Below are 12,086 nucleotides of genomic sequence, written 5' to 3'. Positions count from 1 at the left end.
TAACTTCTGACAAACTAGAGAGAAATAAGATGAATTGTTTAATGTTTTTCTGACAGCGGCATATTGGTATAGAAAAGAAATAATTAATTTAGGTCTTTATTTTACACCATCTCATAACGTATATATTCTTTTTTTTTTTTTTTTTCAGTTCACTCTTTATTTGATGTGTGGTCACTCCTTCCCCTCCAACCTCGCCCCGCCAGCCCGTAAATACTAGAGGAGCTGCACCAGAAGAGGACACGAGGCGGAGTGGTCCCAACCACGGGGGCGGGGGAAGGGGAGGGTGGGGCGGTGGGGTGTGTGTAGGGTCCAGCCCAGACGTTCAGGATTCGGATCTCGGTAGCGGGAGGAACGTGGGTTTTCCGGGGCGTGGCGGATTTCCGCCAGCTTTGGGTCGGTAGATGCTCGGCGGTTCTTCGAGGGGATGCTGGGCCCCGGCTTAGGCTGGGGTGGGGGCCGGGTACGTCGGGCGACCCCCGGGCTGCAAGTCCTCGGGCCGACTGGGAGAGCGGCGGTCGTCGGGGTGGCTCTTGACTCGAGAGGATCCTCAGACCCAGACCTTTCCCGACGCGGGGCCGGCCTGGGTCCCCGGGGAGGCCCGGGTCTGCCGCGGCTGCGGGGCGCGCGGGCGCCGGTCCAGGGCTCGGCTGTAGGGCACGAGGCAGTCGGCCAGGCGGAGGCGCAGGCGCAGGCGGCGGTAGCTGGCCAGGGCCAGCGCGAGCAGCGGCACGAGGAGCAGCAGTCCGGGGACCAGCCGGGCCGCGCAGCCCGGGTCCCGCAGGTGCGCGGTGCAGGGGGGCGCCTGGGAGCGCAGGAACTGGCAGTGGCAGAGGAAGCCGAAGCCTAGCGTGGTGACGGCGGGCAGCAGGATGGTCCCCAGCACCAGCGCCAGCAACAGGAGGTTGAAGGCGGCCACCAGCAGATTCTGGGCCGTGACCAGCACCGCGCAGGCCCAGCAGTCCAGGGGGTCCCGGGGCTCCGGGCCGCCTCCGGGAGCCGGGCGCTGCGCCCCGGGGACCTCCGCCGTGGCCGGCCTCTCATAACGTATATGCTTGATAGGTCATAAGACAACAGAAGAAAATGGACAAGCATAAAAAAGATGTACAGTGGAGAGAAAAATGCTCTTCTGAGTCCTGGGGGGAAAAATGTGATACCAGAACACGAAGATACATTTATAATACTTTTTTTGTTTAATTTTTAGGAGAATTTTCTACAACAAATAGTAATATGAAAGTACCCAAACAGGAGATGCATCTGACAAAAATAACATAGGGGCAATACAAGTAGTAGTTATCACATAGAAAAGGACATAGCCTTTTAAATAAAAAAAAAAAAAGATTTTATTTATTCATGCGAGACCCAGAGAGGCAGAGACACAGGCAGAGGGAGAAGCAGGCTCCATGCAGGGAGCCTGATGCGGGTCTCCATCCAAGGACCCCAGGATCACGATCTGAGGCGAAGGCAGATGCTCAACCACTGAACCACCCAGGCGTCCTGAAAGGCACATAGCTTTACAAGCAATTACATACAAGTAAATTATAAAAAATTTCTGGAAATATACACAAGAAATTGTTAATAGTGGTTGCTTTCAGGGTAGCTGGAGGACTGAAGGAAACAAGTGAAAATGCGTAGAAGTTGAATTCTGTAGAATACTGGCTCCCCAAAAATAGCACCCAACAAATCTGTTGATCAAAAGAAACTGTAGATAAGACAAAGCTGAATTTTTTTCTCATCGTTGTTAAGAGAAAGTACTGCCTTGAAATAAGTTGGCCTTCTTACTATGAAGTTGTTTAAATTCATAATACCAAATGCATTCTTATAATTTGTGGTTGGACTATTATTATTATTGCCAGTTATGTGAATTGAGAGCATGAAGATGACCAAATTAGTGGGCCCAAGAAAATTTTCTGGATAAACACATTTAAGCCTACTGCAAGACTGTAAAATGCATTTTTCTGTGTGTTTACATACATCCATACATACATGCAGAAATTCTGGGAAAGTGCTTTTATTTGCACTTGGCTTTATTTATTGCTTGGGGACATTTTTGAGAGGGGCTACCAAGTGGTTTTTGAAGAGGCTCATTTATAGGAAAAATGTATAATTTCAATCATATAATTCCAATTTTAAATTCTTTTGCTGTGGAGGCTACATCTATAGAGCAGGAGTTACAGTGCTGGGCATATGGATATAGGTTAAGTAAATAAAATGTGCTATTCTCATAATCATGACTTTTTTTTTTTAAAGATTTTTATTTCAGAGAGGGAGAGAGTGAGCAAGAGAGAGCACAAGCAGGGGGAGGGGCAGAGGGAGAGGGAGAAACAGACTCTCCATTGAGCTGGAAGCCCGGCTCAGGCAGGGCTCAATTCCAGGACCCCGGGATCAGGACCTGAGATCAGGACCCTAGTCGAAGGCAGACACTTAACCAACTGAGACACCCAGGTGGTGGCTCAAACATGAGAGGCATTTGTTTGTCTTTGATCTATAAAAAAGGAAGGGCCATTTCTTTGGCATCTTGTGAGTGGACCCTTGTGAGTGGGTGGAAGAGATTTCCAAATAGGATGACTTTATAAATGCTCTATCTTCACAAGAACCATATATCGACTCCTTCAAGATATTCTCAAGCGCATTCTCTAAGACAGATGTCTGAAGTTAGTTGAACTCTGATTGACTTAATTAAGCTGTAACGAAGTTTAGAAACCTTTGAGCTCAGTCAAGCCAAGTGATTTACTAGTAAGGCTGTTTTTCTAAAGATGGGATTTCTCTTGCAACTGTCATACCCTACAGAGATCTGGAAATTTCTTGACGCTATTAAGGAAGGTTGCTATAAAACCTTCACAGCAATTGCTGAAAGGGAAATTGATGCATTCTTCAATTATATTAGGGCCCTTATAAAAGTATACCCATCTTAAAAGTGGCTTGAATAGAAATATTTATTGGTTCAGGTAAACAAAAACCCAGGATGGTGTGGTCTTGAGATTGACTTATTCCTTTTTTTTTTTCTAAATTGAAGTTTGATTTGCCAACATATAACACCCAATGCTCACCCCATCAAGTGCCCTCCTCAGTGCTTGTCACCCAGTCACCCCATCCCCCCGTCTGCCTCTCCTTCCACTACCCTTTGTTTCCCAGAGTTAGGAGTCTCTCATGTTTTGTCACCCTCTCTATTTTTTCCCACTCATTTTCCCTCCTTTCCCTTATAATCGCTTTCACTATTTCTTATATTCCCCATATGAGTGAAACCATACGATGATCATCCTTCTCCGATTGACTTATTTCACTTAGCATAATACCCTCCATTTCCATCCATGTCAAAGCAAATGGTGGTTATTCATCCTTTCTGATGGCTGAGTAATATTCCATTGTATATATAGACCACATGTTCTTTATCTATTCGCCTGTCTATGGACATCGAGGTTCCTTCCATGGTTTGGCTGCTGTGGACATTGCTGCTATAAACATTGGGGTGCAGGTGTCCTGGCGTTTCACTGCATCTGTGTCTTTAGGGTAAATATCCAGTAGTGCAATTGCTGGGTTGTAGGGTAGCTCTATTTTTCACTCTTTGAGGAACTCCACACTGTTTTCCAGAGTGGCTATACCAGTTCACATTCCCACCAACAGTGCAAGAGGGTTCCCCTTTCTCCACATCCTCTCCAACATTTGTTTCCTGTCTTGTTAATTTTCACCATTCTCACTGGTGTGAGGTGGTATCTCATTGCAGTTTTGATTTGTATTTCCCCGATGGCAAGTGATGCAGAGCATTTTCTCATGTGCTTGCTGGCCATATGTAGGTCTTTGGTGAAGTTTCTGTTCATGTCTTTTGCCCATTTCATGATTGGATTGTTTGTTTCTTTGCTGTTGAGTTTAATAAGTTCTTTATAGATCTTGGATACTAGCCCTTTATCTGATATGTCATTTGCAAATATCTTCTCACATTCTGTAGGTTGTCTTTTAATTTTGTTGGCTGTTTCTTTTGCTGTACAGAAGCTTTTTATCTTAAGTCCCAATAGTTCATTTTTGCTTTTGTTTCCTTTGCCTTCTTCATAGATGTATCTTGCAAGAAGTTGCTGTGGCCAAGTTCCAAAAGGGTGTTGCCTGTATTCTCCTCTAGGATTTTGATGGATTCACATTTAGATCTTTCATCCATTTTGAGGTTATCTTTGTGTATGGTATAAGAGAATGGTCTAGTTGCATTCTCCTGTATGTGGCTGTCCAATTTTCTCAGCACCATTTATTGAAGAGACTGTCCTTTTCCAAGTGGATATTCTTTCCTGCTTTGTTGAATATTAGTTGACCATAGAGTTGAGGGCCCATTTCTGGGTTCACTATTCTGTTCCATTGGTCTATGTGTCTGTTTTTGTACCAGTACCACACTGTCTTGATGATTACAGCTTTGTAGTACAGCTTGAAACCCGGCATTGTGATGCCCCCAGCTTTGGTTTTCTTTTTCAATATTCCCCTGGCTATTCGGGGTCTTTTCTGATTCCATACAAATCTTAGGATTATTTGTTCCAACTCTGTAAAGAAAGTCCATGGTATTTTGATAGGGATTGCATTGAACATGTAAATTGCCCTGGATAGCATAGACATTTTCACAATATTTATTCTTCCAATCCATGAACTTGGAATATTTTTCCATCTCTTTGTGAGTTCCTCAATTTCTTTCAGAAGTGTTCTGTAGTTTTTAGGATATAAATACTTTACCTCTTTGGTTAGGTTTATTCCTAGATTATCTTATGCTTTTGCGTACAATTGTAAATGGGATTGACTCCTGAATTTCTCTTTCTTCAGTCTCATTGTTAGGGTATAGAAATGCCACTGATTTTTGTGCATTGATTTTGTATCCTACTACATTGCTGAATTACTCCAAATTCTAGCAATCTTGGGGTGGAGTCTTTTGGGTTTTCTATGTAAGTATCATGTCATCTGCGAAGAGGGAGAGTTTGACTTCTTTGCAATTTTGAATGCCTTTTATTTCTTTTTGTTGTCTGATTGCGGAGGCTAGGACTTCTAGTACTATGTTGAATAACAGTGGTGAGAATGGACATCCCTGTCATGTTCCTGATCTTAGGGGAAAGGCTCTCAGGTTTTCCCCATTGAGAATGATATTTGCTTTCCATAGATGGCTTTTAAAATACTGAGGAATGTTCCCTCTATCCCTACCCTCTGAAGAGTTTTGATCAGGAATGGATGCTTTATTTTGTCAAATGCTTATCTGCATCTATTGAGAGGATCATATGGTTCTTGGTTTTTCTCTTGTTGATGATGTGATCTATCATGTTGATTGTTTTATGAGTATTGAACCAGCCTTGCATCCTGGGGATAAATCCCATTTGGTCATGGTGAATAATCTTAATGTACTGTTGGATTCTATTGGCTAGTATCTTGTTGAGAATTTTTGCATCCATGTTCAGGGATCCCAATATCAGGGGATATTGGTCTATAGTTCTCCTTTTTGGTGGGGTCTTGGGAGATTGACTTATTCCAATGGCCATGTTCTCATTCATTTGGTTTGGGCATCACCTTTATTCTCAAACAGGTAGTGAGATGGCTGCAATGATTTTAGGGCTCATTCACATATCATAATATATAGCAAAAAAAAAAAAAGGCTCATTCTTAGGTCTAGAAATAGAAGCCACCAGCAAAGTTCTCTTGGCATGTCAACGTCTGAATCAATTCCTTACCAAACACAACTTACCTCTGTGTTAGTTTCATTCTCAAGTGGGCTTTTTACTTGCTGCCAAAGATGACTATAAAAGCTCTAGGTTTACAGGATTGTTTTGGCCAGTAATCTTAAAATAAAGAGAGCATCTCTTTTCTGAGAGCTCCAGAAAAAATCTTTGGTAGGATTCTGAATGGTCCTATTTGTGTTGTGTTCTCCTCTCTGGATCAATCATGTGGACAAAAGCATGAGGCATTCTAACTGACTAGCCTGGATCATGTGCCTTCTCCCATGGACTGGGGAAGTGAAACTATATGAATGACAATTCCACCAGGAATGCATCATCTTTCTAGGACAGCTTCAGAAAGGAAGAGTTAGGCAGAAAAGAAAATAACGTCTTCATCGTGATAGGACTCCAAATACATAAAATATCAACAAATCATTTGTTTAGAAGCCTGGCTACTCTTTAGACTAACACTGAAGAGGGGAAAAGTCTCCTACAGGGCCTCAATAACACACCTGTATAAATATTTTATACAACTGTTTTCTATTAGATCTCCAATATAGACCATGGCATAATGCCAACATGGTTTGATTTTTTAAAAAAATTCTATGAGGGATCAGAGCAATGCAATTCAAATATACAATTTATCTGCTTTTATCCAAGGATGAAACTTAGTATCCATACAGGAATAGACAGATTGTGTATTCCTCAGGTGTCTTAGCCACAACTTTTGGTGGAATGGTATAGGAATCCATTCAAACTAGTGTAGCCAGTTTACCAAGATGCAAACTAAACAGAAAACAAACAAGAAACAATATTTTGCTTCCATTGTCCTCAACCATGCTATAAAACCTACTTGCCTGCCATTGACCACATCTCAGGCAGATCCTATGCTTTTGTGGTCTTCTTCAGGCATTAAAAGGTTAAAGCTAATCTAAAACTCTCATTTTGGGGCACCTGGGTGGCTCAGTGATTGAGTGTCTGCCTTTGACTCAGGTCTGATTCTGAGGTTCTGGGATCAAGGAGCCTGCTTCTCCCTCTGCTTATGTCTCTGCTGCTGTGTTTTTCATGAATAAATAAATATTTTTTAAAAAACCACAAATTTTTAAAAAACAGCTTTATTGAGTTACAAATTATATACACTTCCTCACTTAAGGTGTACAATTCAATGGTTTTTGGCATATTCAGACTTGGGCAACCATCACTACAATTCATTTTGGAACATTATTATCACCCACAATACAATCTCGCATTCATTTTAAAGCCTCTCTCTTTTCTTAACTCCGAGACCTCAGCAATGGGCCAGGAGAGAAGTATCATTCCTTTTATTATTTTCCCTTGTTATTCAATTCCTTGCCATCTAATTTCCAGGATTGGGGTGAGGATGTGAGGGCTGAAGAAAAGAGGCAAAAGTAACTTTACTGAGCTTGTAGATGACTGAACTTTTCCAGTTTGCCTGGCACTAAGGAGTTTCCCAAGCTATAGGATTTTTTCTTTTTCTTTTTTTTTTTTCTGAGAAAAGATTTAAGTTTTATTTATTTATTTTTTTGAAACACCCAAGTCATTCATTATTAACTGGGAGTAAATAGGTTTAATTATTAAGGAAAGTGTTTACCACATTTTGCTCACTTAATGAGGTACAACTAAAATGATGAGACTGATTTTATAGGACTTTTTGATGCTGAAATTGGAAAATCCCAAGCCACTGTATGAGCTGCTGCTGTTTGTAGTTCACTCTTTCTTGCTCAATGGCTAACCATCACACTTTGTTACAGCTTTCCGGGTAGTCCTACTCTTCCATGAGGCACATTGGAGACCTCCAAACTGTGATTCCTAACATAGGTTGTGCACTGGATGACCTCTTCCCCTCTCAAATCCTGTCTTTTAGTAGTATACTCTCCCACTGCTAGTAATATTGTCACTTGATTAAGTTGATAACCAGATAGCTCCATTATAATGTTAAGTTCCTATTTTTTTGAGTAGCAAATAATCTCTAGGATATTTAGTTCCCATTCCACCTTTTACCTAGTGGTTTAGTCCACTAGGTTTTAGTGTTGGTGGTCTTTAACTGATTTGTCATTAAGGGTTACAAAATGGTTAATCTCTAATTCTAGAAGATGATTGATGGTGCCAATGAACATTTGGATACAACTTTTTGTGTGAACATGTTTTCAAATCTCTTGGGTATACACCTACACGTAGAATTGCTGTGACATATGGAAACTATGTTTAACATTTTGAGAAACCCCTAGATTATTTTACAAAGCAATTTCACCATTTCACATTCCCAGCAGCAGTATATGAAAGTTCTAGTTGCTCCACATATTTGCCGACACTTGGTATGGTCAGTCTTTTCCGTTATAATCATTCTAGTGGGTGTAAAGTGGTACTTCACTGGGGTTTTGACGTGCATTTCCCTAATGACTAATGATGTTGAGCATCTTTTTATGTACTTGTTGTTCAGCTGTATACCATCTTTGTTCAAATGTCTACACAAACCCTTTGCCCATTTTAAAATTGGGCTTTTTATTGTTGAGTTTTATGTATTCTTTTTATATTCTGGATTTAAGCCCTCCAGCACATACAATTTACAAATGTTTTCTCCCATTCCGTGGGTTGTCTTTTCACTTTTTTTTTTAAGATTTTATTTATTCATGAGAGACACAGAGAGTGAGGCAGAGACATTGGCAGAGGGAGAAGCAGGCTCCCTGCTGGGAGCCTGATGCAGAACTTGATCCTAGGACCCTGGGATCATGACCTGAGCCAAAGGCCGATGCTCTACCACTGAGCCACCCATGTGCCCCGTCTTTTCACTTTCTTGATGTTATCCTTTGAACATGTTTCCAACTTTGAGAAAGTCCAATTTACCAGTTTTTTATGTCATTTGTGCTTTTGAGTTCATATCTAAAGCTTTGCCTGATCCAAGGTCACAAAGATTTACTCTAGTTTCTTTCTCAGAGTTTTATGTTTTAGTCCTTTAATTTAGGTCTATGCTCCATTTGAGTTAATTCTGGTATTTGATGTGAAGTAAGGTCCAACTTCATTCTTTTGCATGTGGATTTCCAGTTGTCCTAGCACCATTTGTTTAAAAGACCATTCTTTCCCCAGTGAATTGTTTTGGCACCCTTGTCAAGAATCAATTGCCTCTAAGAGTTTATTTCTGGACTCTCAATTCTATTGCATTGAGTTACATACTCATCTTTATGTCTGTACCACATTATTTTAATTATTATAGCTTTACAGTAAATTTTAAAATGTAAGTCTTCCAACTTTGTTCTTCTTTTACAAGATTCATTATGCAGGGTCTCTTGTATTTCCAGATAAATTTTAGGGTCAGCTTGTTAAATTCTGCAAAAAACACAGTTGTGATTTTGATAGGGATTACACTGAATTTGTAGATCAACTGGAGAATATTGCTGTCTTAACAATATTGTCTTCCAATTTATAAATATGGGATGTCTTTATGTTTTGTTTTGGTTTATGATAGGGAGATGGGGAGAGAGAATCTTAAGCAGGCTCCACATCCAGCATAGAGACTGTCTTGGGGCTCAACCTTACAATCCTGAGATCATAACCTGAACCAGAATCAAGAGTTGGACTCTTAACTGACTGAGCCACGCAGATGCCCTGGGATGCCTTTTATTTATATTAGGTCTATTTAAATTTCTTTCAACAATGCTTTGTAGTTTTTAGTGTACTGTCTAGCACTTCTTTAAATGTATTCCTAAGCATTTTTTTTGATGCTATTATAAATGAAACTGTTTTAATTGCATTTTAAGATTGTTAATTGCTGCTGTATAGAAATACAACTGATTCCGTATGTTGACTTTATATCCTGCAAACTTGCTGAACTCATTTAACTTTTTGTGTTTGTATTTCTTAGAATTTTCTATATATAAGATCATGTCTCTAAAAATAGAAAGTACTTTGCCTCTTCCTGTCCAATCTGGATGCTTTTTATTTCTTTTTCTTGCCTAATAGCCCTCACTAGAACCTTCAGTACAATGCTGAATAGGAATGGTAAAAGTGGACATCTTATTTCTTATTTTAAGTATTATGTATGATGTTAGTTGTTGTGTTTTTTGTTTTGTTGTAGATATTCATTATAAGGTTGAGGAAATTCCCTCTACTTCAAATTTGTTGAGAGTTTTGTTTCTGAAAGGATGTAGGATTTTATCAAATCCTTTTTCTGTGTTGAGCAGATTGTATGATTTTACAGTTTATTCTATCAATATAGACTTTTGGATGTTAAACCAGCATTGCATTCCTAGTATAAATCCTACTTGGTCAGTGTACAGTCACTTTTATGTTGCTGGATTCAGTTTTCAGAACAAAGTGACAAGTGAATCTGGAAGAGCAAGCAAAAAATATCCAGCATAGTTACCAAAGACAGTGATATAGCCAGGATCACCGATCTAGCAATCTTTTTTCACAATAAAGGAAATCAATACTATGAGTATACAATTTGATGAGTGCAAAGAGAAATATATAAAAATATAAAGATATGGTCTCATAGCCTCAAAATACTTATAATATTGTTGACAAGATACTTAATATGTGTGAAATAATCAGTAAATATTCAAAAAAAAGATAAAGTCTAGAAAAATAAAATCAAGGTAGGAATTACCTTATGCTTTTTTTATATTCACATGGTAGGAGGCAAAGTGTTAGCTTCACTTGTCGATGCCTAGTTTCCTGGGAAGGGCTTTTAAACTATCAAAGACTGATACTAGAAAGCTAAACTAGAAGAAAAGAACACTTAATGGGTACTCACTATGTATTTGGTGCTTGAATATATTGTTTAATCAGAAACCATGGTTTAGTTATTATTCCTGGCTTACAGATGAGGGAATTAAAGTTTAAGAAACTAAGTCAACTTTCTCAAGCTTAAACTGGGAACTAGGATATCCCAGGTGTGTCTGATTTGCCTAGGAGTATTACTCTCTATACCACATCCAGAAGCACCTGAAAGCAGGAGACCTGAAGGTTAGTAGCCTAGCATTCAAGTATCATAAACAACAATAATCTGTTGTTAAAGTTTGAGTAATTCACACTACCTCTTACATCCCTAGTTAATCTATTATTTTAGAAAATGAGATGATAGGGGATCCCTGGATGGCTCAGCGCTTTAGAGCCCTGGATGGCTCAGCGCTTTAGAGCCTGCCCTCGGCCTGGGGCATGGTCCTGGAGTCCTGGAGTCCTGGGAAGGAGTCCCACATCGGGCTCCCAGCTTGGAGCCTGCTTCTCCCTCTGCCTGTGTCTCTGCCTCTCTCTGTGTCTCTCATGCACAAGTGAATGAAATCTTTAAAAAAAAAAATGATAACACGGCCTACTGTTGTCTTTGGAAGATCATATAATGAAGTCTAAGCATAGGGGAAGGTTGGGCCAAAACACTAAATATGATTATATGTGTGTGTATGTGATACTTGCATATCTATATCTATATTTAAAGTCAGTAACTATTTTTTGAAATATTTCTTATCTTTACTAATAGTCTGAACAAGTAAGAAAAGAAACAACTGAGGTTATTGTTGGTTTTTAAATAGTTTGCCTCTCATTTTTCATGAATTGTTCAGCAAATATTCTACACTGAAATTATACCTGAAAAAGTTGGGAAATAATCTAAAATTTTATTTATTTATTTATTTTATTTTATTTATTTATGATAGTCACAGAGAGAGAGAGAGAGAGGCAGAGACATAGGCAGAGGGAGAAGCAGGCTCCATGCACCGGGAGCCTGACGTGGGATTCAATCCCGGGTCTCCAGGATCGTGCCCTGGGCCAAAGGCAGGCGCCAAACCGCTGCGCCACCCAGGGATCCCCGGAAATAATCTAAAATTTAAAGATGAGGTAAGGGACTCATTTATTTTTATTTATTTATTTATTTATTTATTTATTTATTTATTTATTTTATTTTATTTTATTTTATTTTTTTAAGGGATTCATTTAAATAAAGGCAAAGTTCTTGCTACACACATTCATTAGTACCCAAATCTGTGCACCCTATTCACAGAAGCTACACTAACTAGCTTTCTGACCAAGGGCAAGCTCTTTATATTATATTTCAGTTGCTCTCTTAAAATAGAAACAACAGTTCTAATACAAGCTATTAATATAAAGTGAGGTTATAAATATGAAAGTGTCAGATAAAGCTAATGATAAATTTCACCATTTGGGACCTGCTCATAGGAAAATAATCTTTTATCTCTAGAATCCATTCTATGTGTGGCCTCAGTTGAGAGAATCAGCTATTTTTGCTAACATCTATAATCTCCCCAATTTTTACTATAGGTCTTCATAAATTTGTTAGATGAACCTTATGTCTAAGTCATTTCTCTATCTGGGAACAGAGGTAGAAGTAACCTGGTAAACACTGGATCACTTCTGCTTTTTTAAGTCTAGAAACTTTTATATCCTGCT

The 12,086-nt window shown here is 39.5% G+C and overlaps 1 protein-coding gene across 1 annotated transcript; it reads right to left on the bottom strand.

The window, feature by feature from the left end:
• Window positions 1-212: 212 nt before the first annotated feature.
• Window positions 213-5,715, bottom strand: LOC129493556 (transmembrane protein 88-like). The gene is made up of 3 exons (XM_055299859.1): window positions 5,699-5,715; window positions 2,781-2,847; window positions 213-1,051 (listed from the first exon to the last, which is right to left on the bottom strand). Exons 1-3 carry the CDS (start codon window positions 5,713-5,715, stop codon window positions 548-550), a joined length of 588 nt encoding a protein of 195 aa, XP_055155834.1. The 3' UTR covers window positions 213-547.
• Between the last annotated feature and the right edge of the window lie 6,371 nt (window positions 5,716-12,086).

Source organism: Nyctereutes procyonoides, unplaced genomic scaffold, assembly GCF_905146905.1.
Source record: "Nyctereutes procyonoides isolate TBG_1078 unplaced genomic scaffold, NYPRO_anot_genome, whole genome shotgun sequence".
Classification (NCBI taxonomy): Eukaryota; Metazoa; Chordata; class Mammalia; order Carnivora; family Canidae; genus Nyctereutes; species Nyctereutes procyonoides.
This window is presented reverse-complemented; position numbering and strand designations above follow the sequence as displayed.

Excerpts from the sequence above, each read along its gene's own strand:
- LOC129493556 (XM_055299859.1), bottom strand. Across the intron at positions 1,052-2,780 it reads AATTTCCAGATCTCTGTAGG|CATATACGTTATGAGAGGCC; the intron begins GTATGACAGTTG and ends TGACCTATCAAG.